Source organism: Castor canadensis, chromosome 6 (assembly GCF_047511655.1).
Source record: "Castor canadensis chromosome 6, mCasCan1.hap1v2, whole genome shotgun sequence".
In the NCBI taxonomy this organism is placed as follows: domain Eukaryota; kingdom Metazoa; phylum Chordata; class Mammalia; order Rodentia; family Castoridae; genus Castor; species Castor canadensis.
Genome location: NC_133391.1, coordinates 34,614,158 through 34,629,151, shown reverse-complemented (window position 1 = coordinate 34,629,151; position 14,994 = coordinate 34,614,158). Strand labels below are relative to the sequence as shown.

General features: G+C 36.1%; 1 protein-coding gene across 1 annotated transcript in view; it reads right to left on the bottom strand.

Moving 5' to 3' along the window:
• A2m (alpha-2-macroglobulin) overlaps window positions 1–14,994 on the bottom strand; it is a 61,997-nt gene that overhangs the window by 29,287 nt on the left and 17,716 nt on the right. Inside the window, exons 12-18 of the mRNA XM_020174956.2 lie at window positions 10,167–10,397; window positions 9,904–9,967; window positions 8,780–8,922; window positions 8,035–8,184; window positions 6,441–6,605; window positions 5,884–5,980; window positions 4,433–4,556 (exon numbers count right to left, since the gene is read on the bottom strand). Of these exons, the coding sequence (XP_020030545.2) occupies window positions 4,433–4,556; window positions 5,884–5,980; window positions 6,441–6,605; window positions 8,035–8,184; window positions 8,780–8,922; window positions 9,904–9,967; window positions 10,167–10,397 (974 nt within the window). The remainder of the gene's footprint in view (window positions 1–4,432; window positions 4,557–5,883; window positions 5,981–6,440; window positions 6,606–8,034; window positions 8,185–8,779; window positions 8,923–9,903; window positions 9,968–10,166; window positions 10,398–14,994) is intronic.

Genomic DNA, 14,994 nt, shown 5'->3' with positions numbered 1-14,994 from the left:
AGATTCAAAGACACACGTAAGGTGAATGTGAAGGGAGGGAAGAAGATATTCCATGCACAGTAACCAAAGTAAAGCAGGAGTGGCTATACTTACAACAGGCAAAGTTGGCTGTAAGTTAAAACTGCTTCTAGTGCCTGGCGTGGTGGTACATGCCTGTAATCCAGCACTCAGGTGGTGGAGGAAGGAGGATCATGAATTTATTGCCATCCTGGCCTACATAGTGAGACCCTATCTCTAAAACACAAAACCAAAACAATACAAAAAAACAAACCTGCCTCTATTGACAAAAAAGATCAGAACATAATGATAAAAGGGTCAATTCAAAAAGTATATGTAACAATTTGAAATATATACATACGCAACGTCAGAGCACCTAAGTATATGCACATACTGATTGATCTGAAAGGAAATATTGACAACACTGCAATAATACTAGGAAGTCTCAATGCACCCTTTCAAAACTAGACACAGTATCCAGACTGAAAGTCAATATAGAATATAGAAGCCATAAACATAAAAAAAAATCAAGTGGACCTAACATTGTACATTCTCAAGCAGATCTTAGAGCATTCTCTAGGGTAGATCACATGCTAGGTCATGAACCAAGTCTGAGCAATTTTAAGAAGATAAAAATTATGTTTCTATGAATTTGTTCTCACCACAGTGACATGAAACTGAAAATTAGTAGCAGTAAGAAAACAGAAAAATCATAAATACATAGAAATTTAACACATTTTTGAAAACCATTAGATTATTCAGGAAACCAGAAGGAAATTTGAGAAAATATACCAAGGAAAAAAAATGAAAATACAGCTAACCAGAAGTCACAGAATGCAGCAAAAGCAGTACTAAGAGGGAAGTTTAATTTTAGCTAAGTAAAACAATGGTAACAGATACCTAAATTACAAAATAGGAAGGAGCTCAATGAACTTCACATCTCATGGAACTAGAAAAACAAACTAAATACAAGTTAGCAGGAGGTAGGAAATAATAAAGATACAATCAGAAATAGTAAGAATAGAAGAACTACAGAAAAATCAATATAACTAAAAATTTTTTGAAAAAATCATTAAATGTTAGGTTGGTTAACCAAGAAACAAAGACAGGAGAGTCAAATAAGTAAAAGGGAAAAACAAAAAAGGTGATGTTATAATGAATGGCTCAGAAATAAAAAAGACCATAGAAGTCATTAGGAATAACTTTTCAATAATGAATTGGGTAACCTAGAGGAAATGGAAAAATTCCTGGAGACATACAACTCATCCAGATTGGCTCAAGAGGAAACAGAAAGCTTCAAAAAGAGTTTGAAGTAATAATTGAAAACTTCTCAGCAAAGAAAAATCCAGAACCAGATGTCTTCATGGCTGTATTACCCCAAACACTTAGGGGGAATTAACATCAATCCTTTTTAAACTCTTCCAAAATTGAAATAGAGGGAATACTCTAAACTTACTTTATGAGGTCTGCATTACACTGATATCAAAGCCAGATGGGAATCTCATAGAAAAGAAAATTAGAAGGCAATATCTTTGATAAACACAGAACCCTAAATACTCAATAAAATAATAGTAGACTGAATTCAACAATACACCAGAAAGATTGTACAGAATGAACAAGTGGGATTTATCCATGGAATACAAGATTGATTTAACATATACAAATCCATGTGGTATACCATATTGACAGAATGGGAGATAAAAACCACATGTTTATCCCAGGAGAAGCAGAAAAAACATTTGATAAAATTTGATACCCTTTTATGAGGATGTCAATGGAGTAGCAGGTATAGAAGGAAATTTCCTCACCATTAATAATGACCATTTATGACAGCCCAGAGATAACATTATAGCCAATGAAGAAAAACAGAAAACTTTGTCTTAAAGTTCCTGTATGGGATAAAGATGCCCTCTTACCACTTCTATTCAGTGTAGTACTGGAAACACCTGCAAGAATAATCGTACAAGGAAAAGGAACTAAAAAGCATTTAAATAGCAAAATAAGTAAAATTATTCCTGTTTGCAGATGACATGATCCTAAAGGCAGAAAACCCTGAAAATTCATTTAAAAACTATTGGAACTAATCAATAAATTCAGTGAAGTTTCAGTGTATAAAACCAACATACAAAAACAACTTACAGTTTATATCAACAAGATCAAGAAAACAATCCAATTTATGATAGAATAAAAAATACTTAGAAATAAATTTAAGGAAGGAGGGAAAAAGTCTTTACAAAAACAAATGGAACAGTGTCAGCATCCCATGTTCATGGATTAGAAGAATTAATATTTTTTAAATACTCATCCTATCCAAGTGATATACAGAGTCAGTGCAATCTTTATCAAAATTACAATTGCATTTTTTAAAGAAATCGGACAAAATTCTAAGATTTGCATAAAACCACAAAAGCTTGTGAATAGTCAAAGCAAATTTAGTGTAGAAACTGTGGTATGTAGTAATTGTGATGGTGAACATCTGTAATCCTGGCACTTGGGAGGCTGAGGCAAGAACATTGTGAGTTTGAGTCCAGTCTTGACTAAATAGTGAAACCTGTCATAAACAAAGGAACAAACAAAAGCAAAAGGAAATGTGGCATGTATATACAATGGAACACTATTTGGCCATAAAAAAAGAAATCCTGTCATTTGTAACAATGTAGATAGAACTAGAGGATACATGCTGAGTGAAATAAACTGGGCATAAGAAGACAAATTCTGCATGATCTCACTCATATGCAAAGTATAAAAAATTGATCCCATAGAAGGCAGTATATAGTAGTCATTTAGTGACTAGGAATGGTAGAGGGTAGAAGTGATAGGTAGAGGTTAGAAACGGGTACCAAACTATAATTAGAAAGGAGGAGTTAGTTCAAGTATCCTACAGCACAATGGTATTGCTCTAGTCTACAGCAATATATGATATATTATTACAAAATAGCTATGAGAGTCTCAAGTTTCCCAACACATAGAAATGACAAGTGTTTGAGGAGATGTAAATGCTAATTATCTTGATTTGATCATTATGCATTGTATACATGTATCAAATTACTATATCGCACCTCAAAAATATGTACAAATATGTGTCACTTGAATAAAAAATAAATGAAGACAAAGTCGGAGACATCACAGTTCCTAATTTTATTATTACAAAGCCTAAATAATGACAATATCAGGATACTGGCATAAAATCAGACACATAGAATATTGGAACAGAAGAGACAGCCCAGAAATAAACTCAAGCACACATGCTTAACTAATTTTTGACAAAGCCCACAAAAACATACAATGGAGAAAGGACAGTCTCTTTAATAAATGGTAATGGGACAACTGGATAAGTCCATGAAAGAGTGACTCTGGCCTGTTATCTGACACCATACACAAAAATCAATTTACACTGGTGGAGTGGCTCAAGTGATAGAGTGCCTGCTTAGCAAGCATGAGGCCCTGAGTTCAAACCCCAGTACCACCAAAAAAAAAAATTAAATTACAGTGGGTTAAAACCCTGAGTGTAAGAACTGATAAGAAATTGTAAAACTCCTAGAAGAAAGCATAAAGATCTCAGAAATGAATTTTTGGATATGACACCAAAAGCACAGTCAACAAAGGAAAAAATAGAGAAATGGCTATACCAAACTGAAAAGCTTTTCACAGCAAAGGAAACAGTGAATAAAATGAAAAAGTAGCTTGTGGCTTAAAAGAAATTATTTGTGAATCAGATATCTGAAAAAGGATTAATATACAAGAAACTCACATAAATCAAAAATGGAAAAAACCCAATAATTTGGTTTAAAAGTGGGTAAGGTAATGTATAGACATTTTTCCAGAGAAGATATGAGAATGGTCAACAGGTACATGGTAAAAGCAAATGAATGAAGAGATAAGGAAGTTGACACACACATACAAAATCTATGTTAGTCAGCCTTTCAAAAGAAGGAAGTCTTGCCACTTGTAAAAATATGGGTGAACCTGGAAGATACTGTGTTAAGTGAAATGTGCTAGACAGAGAAAGAAAAATCTTGCATGATCTCACTTGGATGCACAATCTAACTAAGTTGAATACATAGAAACAGTAGAATGGTGTTTGGGGGAGTAGTGATGAGGAGAAGCAAGTCTAACTGCACAAAGTTGCCGTTATTGTAGAACGAGTAACTCTAGGTATCTAATGTACAGCATGAAGACTACAGTTAATAATATTATATTGTGTTTTGGGAATTTGCTGAGAGAATACATGGATTCTCTTATGGCACACACACGAGGTAACAATGTGAGGGGACGGGTATGTTAATTTGATCAACTGTACTAATCATTTCATTATGTGTATCCAAACATCATGCTATATACCTTAAATATACACAGTAAAAAAAGAAGGAATAGCTATGAATTAAAAACTGTGAGGCATCTATATTGTGTTTTATATATTCAGAAAGTTACTTACTCCACCGCCACCAAGTTCCAGATCCACGTCTCAGGGAAATACTTTCGCACAGTCTCTTTTTGAGACGCTGAAACAAGTACTCGGTCTTCATGGTTTTGGCTTTTGTGAAGGTGTGCAACTGGTTCTATGATAGGTGAGAGAGAAGACAGGCAGAGTCAATACAAAAATAAAGCTTATGAGAGATTGTAATTAGTGGTACCAAAGAAATAAGTAGGGTGATGAAACAGAGGGGAGCCAGAAGAGGGCACGTGGGTAACCAGGAAACATCATCTCTTTGAGGTGGAGATATTTTAACTGAATTCTGAAGTATTATTATACATTAAACTGTGGCTAGAAAACCACAAAGAATGTAAACAAGACTTTGGCAAAAAGCCTTGGATTGTTGGTGAAGCAGAAGGGCTCTGTGGAGTCCTAGGAAGCTACTGCCCCATAGACAGTGGGCTAAGTGGACAGATGGGGACTATGGAGTGGGACGAAGTATAGAAGTCTAAGTAGCCACTGATTTATCTGTTCATCTGTGGGAACAAAGAAAAACTGTAGCACACATAATATGATAGTGATTTTGAGAAACAGTTTATAGGAATGACAGGTTCAGAAAGAGCCAAGGCTCTTTATTCCATGTTGAGCTAGAGTGTTAGACTTAGGTTCTCCCACTATTCACCTTCTGCTAGTGATGTTCTGGTAGATACTTAACAGTCAGTTTTCTTGAGAAAACTTGTGTATATACCTGTATATATATAAGTTTACTATAAATTTTATTGGTAATGGATTTTATAGTTTATAAAATAAAATACACAATCATCTTTATAGCAAATTTCACATAGAAACTGATTCTCATAGAATGCTTTCCTTCATTTTTGACACTTTTTTGGGCTGTATTCAACTTATGCTCAACCATGTTTTGACAATGTAAGACAACATAAATGCTTGTTTATTATTTGATTCATCAAAGAAGTAGCTTACATCATTTGATGAATGTGTGTGGTTCTGACATAAATATTAGCTGATGCTTTGGAGGAAGCCAAGAGCTTCTTTTCATGACTGAGGAGGATGTGGTACTGTTAAGTGAACATTTCTATTACCGTTTACGCTGATTCTATGCCTGGAAACTTCCCCTTCTCTTTCCAATCCCACACATCAGAAGCAGATTCTTCACGAATGACTTCCTGAGTTCCCCAATCAAAGTTAGTCCTTGCCTTTATTCATGCTCCTGTGTTTTACCTGAACTTCTCTTTCAGAACTTTGATAAACTGCCCTGTATTCTTTCAGATTTGCATTTGTAGGAGGTTTGCCACAATAAAAATTGGGCTTGTATTGCTATGTAACCTTGTGCAAGAACATTTATGTATCTGAATCACAACTCGTTTTTTTTTAAATTTTTATCACATTTTATCTTTAAAATTTATTTTATTTGGTTTAATATTTTAGGCAATAATTTATTATTATTTTACCAGAATATCTTGCATAGTGCACCTCATATCGTTCAGGCGGTGTACAAACTTTCAGTTTACGAATTTTTGAGTTGGTGAATACTTTTAAGCCCATACCCTGCAATGGAAATTATCATCTCATCAGTACATATATATTATAAAATGTATATGCACATGCTTCTTTTTATTTGACTTGAATAAACAGTCTAATTAGCTTAATATTAAACTTTTAATGTTCATATCTGTACAAAGAACCTTACTATACATGTGGAGATAATTTCACTTTGAACTTTAAACTATTTCAGTAGCAATTATTTTATATAACTGATGTTTGTAAACATCATACAGCAATGACTTTCAATAAAAAAGAAAATTTGATTAATAGACCAGAAAGTCCCAGTCCTGGTTCTGATGCTTTTGGCAGATCTGGTACTATTAGTGACCTTGGAGTAGTCACTTGACTTCTCTATTCCATTAACCCTAACCATGATAATAAGGCATTAAAAATAAGTATTTTTTTCCACGTATGACTTTTTAAGAACCTTAAGAACTGACTATCTACAATGTAAGGATTTTACCTGTAGGAACATATACATATCTTTTTCATTTGTATTTGATACTGGGTAATATAGGATTCCATTAATGTACACATTATGGTGATCAACACATTCCTCATTCTCTTCTTCCAGACTCAAACCTCCAGGGAAATCGCTGAGGTCTTTTATTGGTAGCAGTTCATAAACCTGAAGAAATGCAAAAGATGCAAGGGCAAACTTATTTGTGGCTTGTTTTAAAAGTGCCAGGAGAAAAGAAGGAGAAAAATCACTACCAGTCTTTCTTTGAGTGCCATTATTGTTTTGATAATTTATAGAACAGAAATGGATAACTTTGTCTAAACATTAGCTTCATTTTGAAGATGTTTAGCATTTTAAAACACCCCAAATACTCAAAGGTCATAATACTTGGTTATATCACTCACAGGAAAACACTAGATTCAATACTAAAATGAAATTAAGTAATATTAATTGAGAAATTGAGTTCTGCTAGAGGTGAGTCATCGTACAAAGCTTGGGGATGATTGAATGAGTGATAGTTTTGTCTATACCTGTAGTTAGCAATTGGCTCAGTATACAACAAGGCTTATGGATGCATGTTCTTAATAGACACATGAATAAATATTGTATATATATTGTATATATCCTCCATGTAGGACAGGATAGTATTTTCTAAGGTATTATTCATGGAACAAAATGCTTCAGGTCTTCACACAATAAATAAGTGTTTAAGTCTAAAATATTGGAAATGATGCTTTTAAGTACATGTGAATGGGGGGAGAGATAGACAAGAAAATGCTGACAGGTACACTGTACAATATTCATAGGAGTTTGAAAAATGATTGAAAAGAATGGATCAGCAAAATGAGTAGTGTGATGAACTTAGATGCTTTCTCAAAGGCAACTCCCTCTTAATGTTTCCCATTTCTCCTTCCTGCTTGATTTTTCTCCAAAACATATGTCATTGTTTGTCTCATCTATGAAAATATAAATTCCACAAGACATAAAGTTTTTTTTTATCACTCCAGTATTTCACTATTAGATTCCTAGCACTTAGTATGGTGCCCACAATGCAGTAAGCATTAAATCAATACAAGTTCAGTGAATGAATTAAACTATGAGGAACAAAGTGTTTCATCAGTAACACTAATCAAAGATTGATAGGAACTGGTGTCCCTCTATCAAATACCTGAACGCTTCTGCTTTATTATTAATAAATTAACAGTATTGTCTGATTTCTATATCTACCAGAGTTGTTATAATTAAAAAAAAACCCTAGAATTTAAAAATCATGTCATAGTCCCTTGCTTCCATTATTGAAAGGCACTTAATAATTCCTTTAAAGGTATTTTAATATTTGCCTGAAGAATATAGTAGTGTGTGATTCTCTCTCTCTCATCTATCTATCTATCATCTATCATCTATGTATCTATCATCTAATCCAGAGGAGTGACAGAACATGAGAGATTACTGAAAAAGTGCATGTGAAAGAGCTTAAAACTATTAATCCATAGATAAATAGAATTTTAATAGATTTTCTCTCACTCAAGTATTTATTCTTGATCTGAGCCCCTTGTGCACATCCCTTCTTGATTGCCCAAGGCTGATGGGAACTCACCGAGGATGCAGAGAGCTCAGCTTCAGGCTTCATGAGCAGCACACTTTGGTCCACTACTCTCAGGGCACATAGGGAGTGGGGAGAAGCAGAAACTTGAAGTTGGCTGTGTGAGGCTGGGAGATTTTGTGCTGGGCTGAAGTTCAAATTTACCTATGAATGGGGAGCAAGGTCAGTAAAACAAGTTTCTAGATTTACCCATGTATTCACCTCCATTTCCCAAGTGTTTCTTACATTCAATGCATAACTGCTATGTTGGCCTTCATGGTGGTTGGCGTTATGCTAGCACTGAGGCTTTTTGTCCCCTCTACTTTGTTTTGATTCTCAAGATTCAGTTGAGCCATTGCAACAATTTCTAATTATTCTTATGATGTACTAATTCTTTGTACATATGACGAGGTGCTAGTTAACTCTGGGTACAAGGTGAATGGGTCTAGGTGCCCCTGTGTTTTTATTTTGGCAGTTTGAAGTCTTAAATATTTGGTTGCATATTTCTCAATATTTCATCATAGAAGAAAGAATAAGATACTCTGAACTGTGACATATGATAAGAGATAATGCTGTACAAGAATATTACAAAGTGACTCAAATGATATTGTTTCTTACTATGACTCTGCTTCTACCTTGTTGAATGTCTGGATCGTTCATTTAACTTTTTTTGCTGTCAGTCCTCACTTATAGACAAAATAGCAATAGTGATAGTAACTACTAGTTTTAAATGTGGAATATTATGATAGAAACAACTCACCTTGTTGTCCAGACAATTTTCAATATCATATTTTGCAGAATCCCCAAACATTTCTCCATCAGGTAAAATGGCAAAGATGAGCAACCGGGCAATGGGAGCCAAGTCTGAGTCCACAGGGAGTGACACAGAAAAGTGGCCTTTCACTGGAGCGCAGAGAGAAGAACATGAAGCAATCATGGGTTAGTCATCTGCCCAGAGCCGAAATAAAATTCTGTTACTTGACCTAGTTAGTGACCTTGTATTAGTAGAAATAACAAATAGTTCATAATAAATGGATGAGTACTTCTAAGAACAACAGCTTTAGAAAAAAGACTTTATGAAAGACTTATCTCTTGTATAAATCACATTTTGATTTCTCACCAACTTTAAGCTTAACTTACCCGTACAAGGCTCTGATGTTACCTAAGGATATGGTATAGTCTACTTTACTACCATTCAATATAGACCTCACACTAGAAGAGGGAAACAAAACGTGGAGTTAAAAGATTCAATAGTAAGAGCACACAGTATTTATGCTTTTGTCCTCTCTACTACCCTGTACAAAGAGGTATCCAAACAGTAATTCATTCATAATTTTCTAGTTAGTCATTGTTTAGATTCCATTAGAATAGGAGAAAACTTCAAGGGTTTACATTGTTCCTTATTTGTTCATGGGGTGAATCCCATTCCATGGGAAATACCCAACTTATCCTTCATAAATTGTAAATAACTTCAAAGGAGAAACAAGACATTTATACAAATATCAATGATTCAGTACAAGACCTGGAATATAGGAAACACCAAAAGTTTACCATCCCTTCTCCCCATTCTCTATCACAACTCTAAAAATGGTCCTTATTTTGAGAATAAGGCCCATATATATTTATAGCTTGAAAATTTGGAATAAATATAGTCTACACACAAAGACATGATCATTTTAGAAAATCTAAATGAGTATCTTGAAGAAAAAGAAAACAAGTAATTGTTAAAAAGCGAACAAAAGAAAGCTTATTGCTTTCCCTCATTCATCTTTAGTGTGATTGGATGGACATCAGTTGTATTTGAAAGTATTTTTGGTATTTCTGTGGTGTAAGGTTGGGTGGGTGAGAATGAGGCAGGAATGTGAAGATCACAGAGATACTCACAGTCTCCCTGCTCCACAGGCAACACGTGAGTCCCGGTTCGGACAATGTTTCCCTTTGCCATTATCTGTGAAAAAAAAAAAAGGAAATTTAGTTTGTTTGACAGAGACTTACTCCAGTCTTGGCTCTACTGGAAGTACTTAGCCCCAGGAGAAGTCAGACTTTCCAAAGGAACATGGGTAAGGAGTCAAAGTAGTTATGTCCAAAGAGGTTTATAATGACTTGCCCCACAGAAAGGCTTGACCTAAAGTAACCTCTCTTCTCACCAGATAATAGAAGACAAGCTCCTTTTGCTCCTGTAGTACCCATCCATTTAGAATATAATGTGCCTGGATGATCTGGGTTTGGCCACACGGCAGTTTACCAGGCATGGGTTCGACGTGGAGAAAGCTCTTGCTTGGGGAGAACACAGCACTGGCCGTGTGTTGTGCCTCTTCATTTTCTTCTGTCAGCCATCTATAACCACTATAACAGGGACTATGATCTTTATACTTGACCTAATGAATTAGAAAAACAGTATTACTTTATAGAGTGAATGTCAAGAATCAATGTCCTCACAAAGCTGTGTAAGTTTACTGTCCTGGCTTAACTAGTAGCTAGAAATCTCTTGCTTTATAGTGACAAGTGAGAAGGTCTCATATTTTGGTTGTCTGTATCAAATGTAGGCATGATTTGTTTCTTTCTACTAGAAAGCATCTTGGATTTAGTATTTATAGATCCGAAGGGTAAATAATTAGGTATCTGTTGCTGATTAGCTTGCTGGAAGGTTCTTTGTTACTTTACCCTATGAAGTTAGAGACACTGAAACCATGAAACCTTAATAAGGAGAGTAAATAATCTTTAGAAATCACTAATTGTAGTTTAGAAAATAGCTGCTTCTTTGAATTGAGCTGGGTGTTATGAATAAATGATATCTGAGAAAACTTTCTGTAAGAAGCTTTGCTTAAAGAGTGGGTTGATAAACTAGCTGATGTCTTCCTTTCCAGGCCTGTCTTAGGTCGATTGTTGTTAATGCTTCCTGTGGTTCTGGATTCTTGTGTCTCATAGGATCTATTTGATTTTCCCCCCAACTTTTGTTCACACAGAAGCTATTCCTTAGCTCCATCTGGTCTTCTCTACCCTCACCCACAGGTCCCAAATAGCATGAATGAATCTTTGTGCTAGCAAAATACTTTGATCACATCTTAAAGTCATGTGATAGTGACAATATATATGATAATCACAAAAGGGAGTATCTACATGTATACATGGAAATGCTGTACTCTGCATAGAAAGCTTAAACAAAAATATCTTTTTATTCAAAATGGAGGACAAGAAGGTAAAACAGGTCCTATCTGGGGGTTGGTACCAGTAGTAGGAGGGAGGATATAAGGAAAGGGTGAAGGAGGGTGAATATGGTGGATATATTACATACTCATGGTGTGAAAATGGAAAATGAGATCTGTTGAGACTAAAGAATGGGAGAAGAGGGGATAAAGGTGAATGACGGAAGGGGTGAATTTAGATAAGATATATTGTAACCACTTTTGTAAATGTCACAATGTACTCCCAGTGCAGCAATAATATGACAATAAAACTTAAATAAAAAAGGGAGTATTTAAAATCATTTCTTTTTCAAAGCTAGCCTGGGGCACAGAAAGCATTCAAGACACTTCTTGATCAATAAGTAGTAAGCCTTCAAGTTTTAGTTATTAGAGACTTTTATGCCATCTGTTGACAGCTGAACCAATACAATCCATTATTTTCCCTTTATCTAAAAGCATGAAAACTCCTCAGAGGCAGAGGTTTTCCACCACCATGACCATGTAATATCCACTGTGTATCCTTATAATCATAAACATACATCTCTATTGATGGATAGGCTGTATGCTGTACAAAAAGTTAGGGAGAAGCAGGCCATCTGGGGAACATCAGACTAGCAGGACAAAAGTAAAGTAAGAAATAATTTATGTGGTGTGTATTTCCAAATTTAAATGCTAATTATGTTAAAATGGGCTCTGACAGTAAAGGTATGTAAAGGTTAAGTAGGGTTCACTAAGTGCATCAGTGTGAACTTTCATTTAATCCTCACAACTACTCTAAGAGTTAAGCACTAATATTTTACCCATTTTTGTGGTACTAGAATTTGAACTCAGAGCTTTCACACTTGCTAGGCAGGCACTCCACCCCTTGAATCTCCTTTCCAGTCTTTTTTACTCTGGTTATTTTTTATGTCATTTATTTATTTTGGTCATACTGGGGTTTGAACTCTGGGTTTTGTGCTTGCTAGCCAGGTGCTCTACCACTTGAGCCATGCCTCCAGCCCTGCTCTGGTTATTTTTGAGATAAGGTTTTGCTTTTTGCCTAGGCCAGCCTAGACCACAATTCCCCTATTTAATGCTTTCCTCATCTCTGGGATGACAGGTGCATGATACCACATACAGATTCTTCTCACAAAGTTTTTTGCCCAGGCTGACCTGGAACCAGTCCTTTTGATTTCAGCCTCTCAAGTAGTTAGAATTTCAGGCATCAGCCACTGGAACTGGCTTATTCTACTTACCATTGGGGGTCAAGAAATGAAGCATAATTCTTAAAAATCTAAACATTGATCTACCATATGATCCAGCAATACCACTCTTGGGGATATACCCAAAAGAATGTGACACAGGTTACTCCTGAGGCACCTACACACCCATGTTTATTGCAGCGCTATTCATAATAGCCAAGTTATGGAAATAGCCAAGATACCCCACTACTGATGAATGGATCAAGAAAATGTGGTATTTGTACACAATGGAATTTTACTGAGCCACGAAGAAGAATGAAATGTTATCATTCACAAGTAAATGGATGGAACTGGAGAACATCATTCTGAGTGAGGTTAGCCTGGCCCAGAAGACCAAAAATCATATGTTCTCCATCATATGCAGACATTAGATCAAGGGCAAACACAACAAGGGGACTGGACTTTGAGCACATGATAAAGCAAGAGCACACAAGGGAGGTGTGAGAATAAGTAAGACACCCTAAAAGCAAGATAGCATTTGTTGCCCTCCATGCAGAGAAACTAATGCAGAAACTTTAAAGTGACAGAGGCCAATAGGAGAAGGGGACCAGGAACTAGAGAAAAGGTTAGTTCAAGAAGAATTAACCTAGAAGGTAACACACATGCACAGGAAATTAATGCGAGTCAACTCCCTGTATACCTATCCTTATCTCAACCAGCAAAAACCCTTGGTCCTTCCTATTACTGCTTACACTCTCTCTTCAACAAAATTAGAGAGATTTAGGGATTCCAAGATGGTGACTAGAGGGAGGAAGCAGAAAGTGTGCTTCCTAAAGTAAAATCTTGGAGAGATGCTGGAGAAACACCTTGCAGGAAAAACCACCAAGAAGAGGTAAAACTCCAGCACCACCACATCCCCAGCCCACGCACAGCATCTCCACTCCAAGTTAAACAGAGAAACAAGGAGGGCTCCCACGCTGTGGGAGCCAGTGCCTAACCTGCTTGGGAGAAGCAGAACAGCAGGTGAGCTAAGTGGCACATGGTACTCTCATAGACAACCCTGGGCCAGATCAGCATAGCTCCCTGGACAGAGTAACTCCCACCCAGGGAAAAAAACAAACTGAATAATAAACAAGCAGCTGAAAAAAAGAAAAAAGACATGTATCAAAGAGAGTGGGGCCCCCTGGGCACTGAAGAGAGGGGGAGGAGCAATCCCTCACAGAACTGTAAATAAACAAGCTGGCCAGAGAAGGCAGGAGCGGCACAAGCCAAGCAACCAGGAGTGGGAAAGCTTGTAAAAGTGGTGGTGGGAGGAAAACTCCATGGGAGAGGGGGGAAGACCCATTTCCCACGTGAACTGTAAATAAACACGCTGGCCAGAGATTGCCTGTGTAGCACCACCTCCCCCAGTGTGCTTGGAAAGAGGAAAGCTTGTAACAGTGGTGGACATGCCCAGGAGAACTCTAAGTAAACAAATCCTGCCTGACTAGGTCACTCCTGAGATCTGCATAAATAAAGCCTCCAGCAACAGCAGGCTGACAGTAGGCAGGTGAGCCACAGCCTCAGATAGCCATTCACAGAAATCTCTCCAGACTCTTTTTCTTTTTTTTTTTCACTTCCTTTGATGAGACAACAACCTAACTACACCTGCATGCTAAAAAACTTACTGAAACTGTATTGCATCTGAACTTGGGCCACTTTCTTCTGTTTTGGTTTTTCTTTCTTTTCCTTTTTGGTTTTTTTCCTTTTGATTAGAAAATGACAGAACTTCTTTTTTTTTTTTTTCATTTTTCTTTTATTATTCATATGTGCATACAAGGCTTGGTTCATTTCTCCCCCCTGCCCCCACCCCCCAGAACTACTTCTGAGACACCATCTCCAGGATTGGAGGCTGAAGGACTAACACCAAAATTATTAAGACTTAAACTTCATTGCATTTGAACTTGATATTTTTAAAAATTATTTTATTTATTTTTTAAAATTTTATTTATTTTAATTTATTTTTTTAATCCTTTCACTGTCTATCTAATGCCTGTTTAGCTTACTGTTGATTAGTACACTATCTCTCCCTGTTTATATCTTTGACACGGTTTTTATTTGTTTGTTTTGTTTTTACTTGTTTATTTGTTTTTCCCTTTTTCTTTACCTTTTTTGCTTTCCCTCTCCCCTCACCATCCCATTCTAAATATCACCACTGTTATTATTACAAGCTAGAAAATACTTAATTGCACACAGTACAGGGACAGTAACAATACCAAGGGCAATGATGGGAAGACAGAAAAAACAGGGAAACCAGTTTCCCCACAGGAAAAATTAGTACAGGAACCAGAGGGAAATGAAGAAAACAGATACTCAGATTCAGCCTCCAATGAAATGAAGATAAACTATGCCAAAGAACCAAATGAAGCCCACAAAAAATATTAGAAGGATGAAATCCTCCAAGTAATCAATGAGAATTTTACAGAGATGATACTGGATATGGTCAACCAAAATGTACAGGAAACACTCAAGAAATTCAAGACAACAAAAATAGAGAATTTGAGAAAGCACAAGAACAAATAAGAGAAACCATAGAAGCACTGTATAAACACCAAAGTAAAACAAAGAAC